This window comes from Sitophilus oryzae, unplaced genomic scaffold, assembly GCF_002938485.1.
Source record: "Sitophilus oryzae breed Bouriz unplaced genomic scaffold, Soryzae_2.0 scaffold_1716_pilon_pilon, whole genome shotgun sequence".
Lineage (NCBI taxonomy): Eukaryota > Metazoa > Arthropoda > Insecta > Coleoptera > Curculionidae > Sitophilus > Sitophilus oryzae.
In genome coordinates, this window is record NW_022146409.1 from 1,613,887 (window position 1) to 1,627,910 (window position 14,024).

General features: G+C 31.3%; 1 protein-coding gene across 1 annotated transcript in view; it reads right to left on the reverse strand.

Annotated features, from left to right (window-relative positions):
* Positions 1-1,177, reverse strand: part of LOC115881324 (tyrosine kinase receptor Cad96Ca) — a 98,126-nt gene extending 96,949 nt beyond the window's left edge. The window contains exon 1 of the mRNA XM_030898759.1: positions 754-1,177. Within this exon, the coding sequence (XP_030754619.1) occupies positions 754-811 (58 nt within the window). The 5' untranslated portion in view covers positions 812-1,177. The remainder of the gene's footprint in view (positions 1-753) is intronic.
* Between the last annotated feature and the right edge of the window lie 12,847 nt (positions 1,178-14,024).

A 14,024-nucleotide genomic window follows, 5' to 3' on the forward strand; every position in this document is an offset into this window, starting at 1 on the left:
TCGTTCGTAGTTTTTAATTATTAATATCAAGTTTGATCGTATATTTGTGTTTTTAAACCAAAAACTCGTAATACAAAACTAAAGTGTCAAAACGAATGACAATTTCAGGAAATAAATAAATAGATGTGGCAACTTACAATTTTTTTAGCCCGGTGCCGAATATGTCCATGGTTGGCAAGAATAAAGTTAAAAATCCCACCCTCGTTTACATTACTAAAAGTTTAATTGATATTAAATATAATATATTGAATATATTAATTTCATTGAAAAAACTTAAACTTAATAATACATATTAATCACTCAGCATATTTTTGAATATTATACTCAAACATGCACTATTAGCATATTTTACAAAAAATAGTGTAAAAATTTCAAATAGATATAAAACCTGATATGAAGCTGTTATTTATTTGGAATACTGTCTAACTCACCCTGTAGATATGTATCTAATGACTCGATTCTTTTACACCGGTTTTTTCTAACACTAAATACTTTTCTAAAAATTCACTTAGGTTATTTCAACACAGACACTATAAAAATATACCAGAATATAACTTTCTAAAGAAACATTTTAAGGTACCATTAAGTAAAGATCTTTATTGCTCCACCTATAAGTATATTTTAATTAGTTACAATTACTTTTCGGTATTAAACCAAATAAATAATCCTCTATGAAAGATTCGTTACGATTTCAACTATAATTTACGTCTACTTTCTCTATTCCACGTTAAAAACGAACATATTTATTCTTACCGTGCGCTAGAATCCATGCAAAAGAAAGCAGTGCAATCCATAGTTTCCAATCCATCATCACTACCTTTACACAACTATTTTCTTCACTAAAAACTCACAAACTGACACTACACTATTATAGAAACTAATTTCAATGTATATCTGACCGTATCATTTTGTTTATTTAGTGATATTCTATTTAATTATTTTTATAATTAACACACAAGCAGTCGTCAGAGGTTATCTACCTGACTGCTTGTTGAAGTCTCCCAGAAATAACGGCACTGTAGGTTATTTTTTCGTTAGTTTGCACAACGATGCGTCAATTCCCGAAATGTCTCGCATATTTTCACTAATAATTCCTCAGATTGTCAAGTTTCAACGCTTAAAAACACGGGAAATATCATTTTTGACAGACGGACGTACCCACGATTGCCGACGTTGTAGCCATACTAAATCGAAACGCTCTCGAGTACCGACAGGTTTTAGAAAGTAAAAGAAACACATGACTGTGTAAACAGTAATGGCGTGTAACGGTGCAAGCTCAAAAGGCGGTTTATTTGAATTAATAGTTTGTTGTAAGCGGAATGATGATTATGAAGAATAAACATGTTCTAGTGGTGTGCACCTGTTACTGTATGCGTAAATTGTATATGGTGTACAGATGTCTAGCAGGAAACGTTATGATTTAGAAATAATGTCAAACTTGATATTATTTATTAAAGGTACACCGTAAGAAAAATACTAAGTTATAAGAAAACATTACTTAGTTTAATCAAGATATGTCAAAGAATTAAACAGTGTATTAAAATATACTCTGTTTTCCAACTCAGGTAAGATTTCAACAGACGATGGTAGAGAATACGCAGATGACGTCCATACCCATATATTTATTTATACCTAATTAAAAAAGTTTCTATTTTTTAAGTTAACTATGGAGGGTTTTATACAGGGTGTTTCAAAACAAATGCGAAAAACTTCAGGGGGTGATTCCTTGTTCAAAATAAAGGGTAGTTTGCTTTATAAATGTTGGGTCAAAAGTCAACCATTAGGGAGATCTCGCGGTAGAAAGATGGCGGAAAAATAATGTTTTTATTTTTTATCTTGAAAACGAAAAGAGATAGACTAATGAAATTTTACGGAAGCATTACTGTTATGAAAACACACTTTCTGGTAATTTTTTCACTTTTTTAAAATGAGTGGAAGGGGTTGAAATAAACTACCCCTATCATTCTTGTTAATGAAATTTAAAGAAAAATCTTATCAAACACATACAAAAAAAAATTAATTTTGATAGATTAGTTTATTTAGAAACTTTTTTATCTCTTGTGTTTTTTTGATATAACTCACCGATTTGAAATTAAAAAATAAAATGTAAAGCATTACATGTCAGGACAAAAAACATTTTTAGATAAAAAATCTAGTGGGCAGCTGTAATTTTTTTAGGAAAAAATCTAGTCGGCCGCTGTCACTTTTTAGGATGTTTCTAATAATGTTTTATTTGACATTACCCTACTGCAATACGTTATTATCTAGATTATTATTATTATCATTATTATCACTAGATTCTTAATCTAAAAATATTTTTAGTCCTGACATGTAATGCTTTACAGTTTATTTTTTAATTTCAAATCGGTGAGTTTTATAAAATAAATACAAGAGATAAAAAAGTTTCTAAACAAACTAATCTATGCAAATTAATTTTTTTGCATGTGTTTGATAAGATTTTTCTTTAAATTTCGTTAACAAGAATGATAGGGGTAGTTTATTTCAACCCCTTCCAATCATTTTAAAAAAGTGAAAAAATTACCAGAAAGTGTGTTTTCATAACAGTAATGCTTCCATAAAATTTCATTAGTCTATCTCTTTTCGTTTTCAAGATAAAAAATAAGAACATTATTTTTCCGCCATCTTTGTACCGCGATATCTCCCTAATGGTTGACTTTTGACCCAACGTTTATGAAGCAAACTACCCTTTATTTTGAACAAGGAATCACCCCCTAAAGTTTTTCGCATTTGTTTTGAAACACCCTGTATACCTTTATCTGATATCAAGTAAACTTTTAGTTACGTAATCGAGGCCGCGATTTTTAAATTTATTGCTGCCAACCATTGAAAGTGGTAACTCTGCTGTAATAAAATGTCAAGTTGCCACATTTATTTATTTATTTCCTGACATTGTAATTCGTTTTGACACTTTAGTTTTGTATAACGAGTTTTTGGTTTAAACTCAGGTTTAAATGAATTGTGTTGTGATATTTTAAGCCTAAATCTTTTTACTAGCAGACCTTGCAATCGAACATTGTTCTTTTTAGAACCTCTTTTAATGCGAAGTGTACAAGATAGCTTAATAGCCGTAAAAAACTTATCGCAACTTTATTAGAATGTTTTGAACAGGAAAGCGGGAGTAATGGCCCTTTATGTCCCTTAAGTGCTTTATGTGCTTTATAGGGGTGAGTCACTTTTGAGACGCATCAGGTAGATAAAATTGACTTAAATATAAACACTCATTATTTGCCCTATAAATTAAATTGTATTTACACAAAATAAGCACATTAAAACAATAAAAATAAATTAGATAAAATGTCATTATTAATACAATAATTATTAATTCTTTAAATTCCATTTTTGTTTACTTAGACTTACTCTGATCAGATTACTAGAAGGAGGGAAGACCAAAACACTGTAGTAATTAGACCCTATTGAACCTCTTGTACAGAGTGTCTCAATTTTGAGCCTCACCGCTGTGATCTCGGAAAGTAAAAGGGATTACGATTAAACGCGAGTTAGGTTAAAATGGAATGGCGCAATTTTATACTCATCAAAATACTACATAAAAGTTTTAAAATTCCTAATACTTCGGAAGATATTTGGGGAAAACAAATATTTACGATTATTTTTTTTTGTAATTTTATTTGAATAAAAATATCAAAATAAATTTCACAGCAACTTTTTTTTGTACTACATGTTTGTGTTATCAGATTTACAGCCCTCCGACTCGTCTTTGAGCTGCCATTATCAACTCTCTTTTTTTAAATATGGTCTAGTGTCCGTCATCCCAATGATAACGTTTGAATTTAGAACACCCTGTACATTTTCCTTTGAGAGTTACAACAAAAAAAAAGTAAAGTATGTCCAACGAGTCAGGAAAGATTTCGAAAGACGACATTCAAAACAAAACAGTAAATACGATCTTTGAAGTAACAGAGTTTTCAGATGGAGCGGAGCGTCCGCGACGGACCGTCCGCGACTTCGAGCAAGTACCATGAGCTTATATGAACGATTATTTCACATTGGTCGCGTATGCTCCGTCCGGATGAGTTAAGGATGATTCACGGTACACCGGACCGTACCCGAGCCGAGCACGTTCCGTAAAGAAGACACCGAGCCACGTCCGGGCCTTCAATATATGCAACACCGAGTGGACAACGGGGATCATGTCCGGGCCGATTATATTCTAGAAAACAGTGTTGCCGCAGTGGTACATGTGTACCAAATTTGATACTTTTAATTCTATTTGGTACAGTGGTACTACATATTCAAATCCAGGATAATTCGGTACAATAATTATTTCCCACGCGCACCGAAAATGAATAGATATTTAATAATTATCGTCGTTGATATTGCATTAAACGCTCTTACCGATACCATTCGGACACAATCCGCATTAATTAACGACGTATTATAAACGTTGTAATGTCTATAGGGTTGCCTATATTAAATAACCCGAAGAAAAAACTTAAAAATTTGCTGTTTTGTAACATGCTTCTATATTTGCGTTTTTTTTAATAAAGTTTAAGTTTTCCAAGTATCGTGTGTAGTATTAGAATTACTTACATTTCTTCAACCTATACATACTTATAATTGGGTTTTCTGAATTTCTATTTCATGTTTTTCGTCTCGATTTGTGTCTTTCTCCAGGAAGTTTTTTATGTAGAAATTTATGAATAAATTCACAACGACCAAACCGGTTAAAGTCATTTGCAGATGTATTTTGTTGTGCTTTAAAAAATTGTACCAAAGTGGTACATTTTTAGTTTATAATGTGGTACGCGCTATTTCATGTTTTTCGTCTCGATTTCTGTCTTTCTCCAGGAAGTTTTTTATGTAGAAATTTATGAAGAAATTCACAACGACCAAACCGGTTAAAGTCATTTGCAGATGTATTTTGTTGTGCTTTAAAAAATTGTACCAAAGTGGTACATTTTTAGTTTATAATGTGGTACGCGCTAAAAGTTGGGTGCGGCAACACTGCATCACCGCATAGTGATAGTGGGTCTTAAGGAACAAAACAAAGAATTTAAAAATAAGATTAATTTATAAACTACTGAACATTATTTCTTTCATTCCTGCAAATCGTTTTATGCAAAATAAGTTGCCTATCCATTTTGTTTCACTTTAAATGGCGACATCTATCCTCTAACAATAGCACATGTGCTATTGTTAACGTATTGCAGGAAACTGAAACTAGAATTAACCATACTTCTTCTTTTGTATAACAGATTACACACATATATCCATGGTGTTTTTATATTATATCATTATGATTCAAAAATTTTAATACAACAAAAAATTAAAATGTGCATAGATTTACCGAACTATTAGAAAATATACTCTCTATATTAGAAAGTATATTAATGTTGTCCTTGTTCATATACTTAACGTCAAAATCTACAAAATTTAACAAATCTATATTTACCTGCGTATTCACATTTTTTTTAAATGCCTGTGCATTGTTCCTGTTTCTCTATACCTGAATTTCATATTTAACTATATCAATTTTACTATTATAAATCAGGAGGAATAGAAAATTTAACTTTTATATAGGTATTATCAAATAACAAGATATTAAATTAGTATTAAATTTAAATATTATTTATTTCACATCATAAATTTAAAATTAGGTGTGTATTATATTTAAAAGATAAAATTATTCGGGAATAAAATATCATGTGCCTAAAACAGATTTAAAAATAAATATAATACAATAATATTATTGAACATTTGCGTCCATTATTTTGAATTCCTGCTTGTATTTCCTGCAATTGTGTATAATAAGTTGCCTAACCATGTACTCCAAAGACAGCAACATCCATCCATTTCAATATAGACGATCAATGAAGTTGTATTGTAGGAATCTAGAATGACATTAAAGGTGCTTTTTGCACACTATAAAAGATGGCTGTCAAAGAGAAATCCTCGAGAATTATTAGTAAATTATCGTTTGAATTCTGCAGAAAAATTAAATTCTTATCGTTAGGTATTATCATCGAATATTTTTACAAAAAATCAGGTAAGAGTTAAATAGTTAATAATTTGTTGTATAAATATTTTTTATACAAGATGATAAAATGGTATTTTATCGCCGACTGAAAAGATTAATTCACGAGCGATGAAATCGCGAGTGAATTAATTTCGGGTGACGATAATGCAATTTAATCGTCGTGTATAAAACAATATTTTTTTCCATAGCGAATTACGTTTTAAAAAATATTCAGAAATAATTATTTCATGGAATTTATTACGAGTAGAAAAAATATTGTGCTGGATTTGCATTGGTTTCTATGTAATTTGACAAATAAATAAAGCTGTCTCTTTAGTTGTAAATTTTGAGTCAATATTTTTTAATTCTCTTTCGTGTCGATTGTTGATTAGATAGGAACCAGAAATGGCTCAAAACGAAATAAGTAAATTACCAACAGATATTCAGGCTGAGGCGACAAACGCCATATCCAAACTACTTCCATTTAAATCCCGAATAACTTATCAGTACGGAAGCATTGTGTGTCCCGTGGGAAAGTTAATGAAGGGAAGGTACTAGTGGTACTAATCGATATAGATAAATATAGATATCGATATAGATAATATATACTAATCGATATAGATAAAAACATGTAGTCCAATAATGTCGATGGTGACACTTTCACAGATGTTGCGTGTGGCTACCATGACGTCATCCAAGATGACCGTCGCTTCATTATGAACCAAGTGGCATATCTCGGTCCCTGCTGAACCGATTCCAATTTATCTTATTTTGATCGAAAGGTATTTATACTAGCTGAAAAAAATATTCCTAACATGCATTGCGAAAAATGATAGATTGGATGATATTCCATCTTAAGCTAAAAACAGATTATTTTATGTCATCAGTGTCAGTTTTTCGAATATATTTTGAGTGTGCAAGACTTTTCAATTTTATTTGTTTTGTTTCAGGATAGAATATAAGTAGAGCCTTGCAATTGTAGATGCAATGGGAGAATTGCAGGCTCTTGATAAAACTAGCACAGTGAAAACTTGTAAAGATCTTGCAGATTTGTTCGTCCAAAAGATCCAAAGGAAATACTGGCAATATGATGAACTTCATGTCATTTTTGACACGTACTTGGACGAATCAATAAAAAACCTTATTAGGGATAAGAGGCTTCATGACGGTGTCGCAACACAATACAAAATATGTGACACAACTGACATATTAAATATAAATTTGAAAAAGTTGTTGTCACATACTCGTACCAAGGATGAATTACACGCACTGCTCTTTGGATTGTTTAAAGAGTACTCAAGAAGAAGCCGACACAAAAATTATACTTCATGCTATTAATGCGAAAGTTAGATGTGCAGATACACTACTGGTATTTACTAATGATACAGATATTTTAGTTTTTCTAGTGAGGCGCTATGCATGGCTTCCCGAAAACACTTTTTTGTAGCATCGTCAGGCGAGACAATATCAGTTAAAAAGATATATATTTCACTCGGCCACTAAAATCTGCACTGCCCGGGTTCCATGCAATATCTGGTTGTGACACCACCGGAAGTTTGTTTGGAAAAGGAAAGTTGTCATACTGGAAGGCATTTGTTTCAGCGAGTGAAGAAGAATTTACTTGCAACCTTGCAGAAACTTGGTACCAGGATTTAGTACCTGATGATGTTTTGCATCAGCTAGAAATATTTATTTGTCGAGTTTATAAAGCAAGTACTCTAACAAAATCACTTGCAGAATTACGATGGTCAATGTTTGCTGCCAAACAAGCCCTTGGAGATAAGTTACCCCCCATTGGAGGTTCCCTTGTACCCGCAGAGAGATTAAGAGAGCTAACCCTCAAGCCTTTGTGTGGTCAAAAGATGATGAGCCAAATGCAGTCATCCCTAAATCAGTTGGACACGGCTCGGCGGCTGGTATTTGGAAGAGGGAGTGCTTACCCCTGTTATGTGTGAAGAACAATGTGCTCCAGAGTCTCTTCAACTGATTAGATGCTCGTATCTTAAAAATTGATGTTCACCACTATGTAAATGTTTAGCAAACAATATGCCTTGCACAAAAATGTGTAGTTGTAATGCGGACCAATCAACTTATTATAATTTGCATCCGCCTGATTTTGCCGACGAAGGTAGTGATGAAATTGATAGTGATGATGCCGATTTGGAATTTTATTAATATATATGTGCAAATGTATCACTTAATTTGTTTTAAATACATGAAGTCATATAACGTAGACCATATTTTATTTTGGTAAAAATAATATAACACAATATATTTCAATTTTTTTCACTTTAAATCCAACCAGCAACCAAAATATTATTTTTTCGCAATACTTTCAAGAATTAATTGTTTTCCTCTTTACATTACCTTTCTAACAAGCTAAAAAAAATTGAAATCGGTTAAATAGCGGCGACGATAGCGCACATTGTCTATATTGCTATGGCGGCCATTTTGTTTAACGCACTCCAAACAAACGCAACATCTGTGACGGTGTCACCATAAAAATTAATAGAATACATTATTTTTCCTGATAAACAACTCCACTGGCACCTTCCCTTCATGAAGTTTCCCACGGGAAGCTATTTTTATACGTTGTGCTCCCCAACTATATGAAGGAATACAAAAATTTTCAAAAATGGAAGCTGCGAGAAGAAATAAAGTTTTTAACCTATCCTCCCTGTTAAAGTATCATTTAATCTACCCTTGCGGTTAAAGTACTATTTTATCGTATTTTATCTACTATTTTTGATAGAAATATGGCAATTTTAACAGTTGCAAAAAATGAATATAATAAACTCTACTTTGTAGTTTATCTTGGCTTTAAATATCATAAAATTTATTATTTAAGTAAAGCTAGTTTAATTTACGAAAAAGAAAACAAACCTGATTGGCAAAATAAAACACTAATTCACCACAATACACAAACACACTTTACTTTTAATCCAGGAAGCGCGTTTCGCTAATGATGTTAGCATCAGCAGATAGAAAAGCGCGTTAAATTTTAAAAAAGTGGTTAAAGTAAAGTATTTTGGTATATCGTTTTGGACGAATTGGTGTTATATTTTGCTGTTTTAACACCAAAGGTTCCAACCCCCACAATTATTTTCAAAATTAGTTTTAGGTTTAAAGAAATTCTACCAATTATAGAATAAAAAAATTCTAGAGTGTAAGAGTAAATTTGGAAACTTTTAATCCAGTTTTTCAGCTTAATATAAGGAAATGAGTTTTTAGAGTAGGATGTAGAATGTATGAGAAAAGGGTTAATCACCGTGACCTTATAAATCTATTGTATCCCCATTTCTTGAGTTATAACTCATCATACATAGGGTAGGGGTTTACCAGAGTAACGACAATATGAGATGTAGCCGCTTATTTTGTAATAATATTAACATAATAATAACATTCCAATTTTTTGTTATTTATGTTATTTGACATTTATTCATTTACAGTCTGTATAAAATTAAAAAAGAATATGTTTAAGATTTTTTTTGTGTCAATTTTATGGCATGGTTTCCTAATTGTGTGAACTTATAACTTGTTCCTCTTGACAAGTAGTATATAAAAATAGTAACTTTTCTGAAAAAAAACCTTGACATTATTGATTAATGAACAACATCAGAAAACAAAAGTTTATTTACCGACATCAATTCTTTTGACGTCAAGACGCGCTTAAAAGCATCAACCTAAAATGTAATGTCAATATATCAATAATAACAAAAAATATCATAAAAAAACTTCAAAAAACATTTTGGCTAAAAATAAGAAACTTATTACCATCTTCTTTGACGTCAAATATCAAACAAAACGTGTCACTTTTCAATTTGAGGATAACTGAATTTCTTAACTTTCTTAATTAACTGGATTACTTAAATGATATCTTCAATTTTCTGTCATGTTAAAAAGTGGAAATACTGAGTATTCTGTTATTGAAATAGAAAACTGATTAATAATTATACTATGCTGTTTAATATAGAGTATTATACAAACCCGTTCACTCAGTTTTTAGGACCAATTCAAATACAAAACTGATTATTATAGATTAAAAGTAAAGTAAAGTAAAGATTTCAGTAAACGTCTCCTTTTTGCTGCCAGGGCTAATCTGGACGGGGCCTACTTTGTTTCGCGGAATCCGAACCGCGATACTCGGCCATATCATGGTCAATGGCCTACCGACTTGGCAAGTGTCTAAATCGATTCGTACTCACGAGATATCCGATCTCATCTGGCCTCGAACCGGCGTGAATGAGCAGTGTGTGTCAATAGATTTTACACCTCTGCCTTTTTTGGACAACAACACGATACAGAGTTTCGAACCGGTCACCCGTCCATCCACTAGTATCGCCTTACATTGCTTAACTTCGGTGTTCTAATACGAACCGGTATTTCGAAGTAGCTGGGCCGTTGCCTCATAGATTAAAGATATTTCTAGGTCTTCTTTTTCCGACATATCTTACATTTTTTGGCAATTTTAGATTTAACCGGCTATTAGTTTGCTTATTTTAAATGCAACCATCTCTATATTTTTAACTTTCTGGATTCTATCTCTATATAATATTCTATACGAGGGTTTTTGAAGTAATTTTATATGTCAAATATGATATTTCCTCTTAGTATTTGGTTAGCAAATTAAATGGAAACAATGATGCTTTTTTATAAATTTACGTTGCCTATTTAAAAAAAACTATTTGAATTTAGTTACATTGTTATAGTAAATGATTAAATACCGGGTGCGTCTCAAAATTGGCTCACTCCTAGAACTTTTTTTATTTTTTCAGATAAAAAACGAGATGGTGGTATGTTAGCATATGACATAAATTAGGATTGATTGACATATACAATCGTTTTCGGTCACTTCCTGTTTCACCGGAAATGGCTACAACTTTAGATTTTTAAATAACACCCTCTGTATATTTTTTTACTTTATTCCATAAAAAATGACAATCTAGACTACCATGGCTGTGTTAAAAACACTAATATTTAATCAAGAAGCTTTGGAAAAATAGATTTAATCGTTTAATGTTTTTTGTTAATGGTCCTGGCCGGTTTAAAGATGCCCTAATCATATTTTTAATCATATATCTCAATTTTTTCAAATGGAACAAAGGTGGCTCATTAACATCTTTGGAAAAAGCATTTTTTACAAATAATTTGGTACCACACACTTGATATTTTGAGTCAAATTGTGTTATAGCCATGGCACTCTAAATTAAAATTCAAAAATGCTATTTTTTTAATTGAAAATGTCAAATCAAAAGTTCACATATGCTATTCAGGATGGCATTTTCTATCAAATGAAAATTCCAGGGGTGTCATTTAAAGGTTTTCATTTAAAAGTTGTAATCATTTCCGGTGAAACAGGAAGTGACTGAAAAGAATTGAATACGTCAATCAATCCTAACTTATCATATACTAATATCTTGTATTTAATCTTGTTTTTTAAAATAAAAAAGTTATATGTGTGAGCCACTTTTGAAACGCACCCGGTATTTACCGTTTGATAAACCGATGTACCCGGAGGGTACATCGCAGATGTATGATTTACCGACTTTTTTGGTGTTTCGATTCTTTTATATTTTGAATATTTGACGGTTGGACGTGTTTTAGTGTAGCTAAAGTGTGTAGTAAGTAGGATGACAAAATGTAAACATACTTTTATTGCATTTAAAAACAGTATAACATAATAGTACCTTGTAGAGAGAATCAATAAGTATACATAGTGTATATTTATATACAGGGTCCGGCAATAGTGCGTCGGGCATCTGCAGCTCCTAGAATAAAAAACTTGAGAATTTCGTTTAAGTGCAGATCTAAAGTATGTACCAGGATGTATTTCCGGAAAATATTTTAACTTCTATAGGGTGGCTCAAAAAAGTGTGAGTGGATCTGGATGATTTTTTTAAATAGAACACTCTGTATATTATTGCATTTTTGGCTTCCTTTCAGATCATTTTACATAATCCTAAGATATGAGTAAATCTATTTCCATAGTTTCAGAGATATTAAAAAACAAATCAAAAATATATATTTTTCAACCCTTCTTAAAAAAAATATTAAAAATACAAGAACTGTTCTGAAATCAAAACTATATTAGATATTTACTTTAGATGGTCTGTTCTTACTTTGCTATAAATATGGTAATCGTAAATCATACAGGATGTTCAATATTTTACGCCAAACTTTCAAAAATATAAAATATTTTTTCTTGGTTTTTTTAAATAAAACACCCTGTATATTATTTTTTTATTTGATGGAGAATTAAAAAATGAACATTTCTTGTCTTTAAAGTATTTCAAAATTTTTAATAGTTTTCCGGATACACGCAGTATTATTTCATATGACGCTTTCAATGGTAAAATACGAGAGAAAAATCATTGGGTGGCTTTGATAAAAATAATATGGAAAATGCCATATGAAATGCAAAACCGGGAATATCTGCGAAACCGTTAAAAATTTTGAAATACTCTAAATGAAAAAAATATTCATTTTTTAATTCTTCATCTATCAAAAAAATAATATACAGGGTGTTCTATTTAAAAAAACAAAGAAAAATTATTTTATATTTTAGAAAGTTTGGCGTAGAATTTTGAACATCCTGTATGATTTACGATTTCCATATTTATAGCAAAGTAAGTACAGACCATCTAAAGTAAATATCTACTATAGTTTTGATTTCCAGACAGTTCTTGTATTATTAATATTTTTTTAAGAAAGGCTGAAAAATATATAATTTTTATTTATTTATTAATATCTCTGAAATTATCAAAATATATTTACTCATGTCTTAGGATTATTAAAGTGCCCTGAAAGGAAGCCAAAAATGCAATAATATACAGGGTGTTCCATTTAAAAAAAATTATCCCGATCCACTCACACTTTTTTGAGCCACCCTATAGAAGTTAAAATATTTTCCTGAAATACATCCTAGTACATAATTTAGATATGCACTTAAACAAAATTCCCAAGTTTTTTATTATAGGAGCTACAGATGCCCGACGCACTATTGCCGGACCCTGTATATACAGATTGTTAACTGGACGGTTACTTATTGGGGAACAGAATGGCAACACTGCCTACATTCCAAATGAGTACTAAGTTAAACATACCGCGCACTTGTGCGAAGAGCGGCGCGGAAAAGCGTGGCAAAAAAAGAAAACAATTAAAAACCAAGCAACGTTGCTTCGCTTTAATCCGCGGACCTGCTATTATATTACATACAGTTATCCAATGCGGGGTTTTTCGCCGCGCTTGGTATAAGTGCGTGGCAAGCTTTAAGCTGCCGATTGGTCCCGTCGCGTCGGCATCATCTCTCGACGGGCGAGCCAAGGTTGCCATATTTCGACCATAAAGCTCTTGCCGCGAGTAATAGACAAATTAACAACCTGTATAGAGAGAGTATACATAGTATATAGTATATTATACTATGTGTATACAGGTGGAATGTAGATTTATCAATATATTATAAATTATAAGTGCATTTTTTACTGTTACTTATTCTCGTGCTTATTCCTATAATTGATTATTTGTTTTGAAAATAAAACTTATATATTTCAACCGATTTTTTTATAATAATACTAATAATAATAATATGCTTTATTGTCCAACAGATTACAAAAAATCCAATTACTAGACAACATGAACTGAAATAGAGTAAATTAAATAAACTTATATTAACTACAGAGTAAATTGAATAAACCTATATTACCTACAGAGTAAATTAAATTAAATTAAATAAACTTATTACGCAACAGAGTAAATCAAATAAACCTATATTAGCCAACCAAAAAAAAAAAAAAATCCCTACCGATGAACCTCAAGATTTCCAACCCTCAGCGCTCTTTTAAGTGAGTCTAAAGAACAATTATGCATGTCTATAGTAATATTGTTACAATTTGCTAAGTTGTTCCATAGAAAGCAAGAACGGTATATGGGCGCTTTCTGCTGCAGATTTGATGTCGCCAACGGCTGATAAAATTCACGACACTGTCGAGTATTTGCAAGCGGGACCGCAAAGTTTACTTTGTTTAACAAC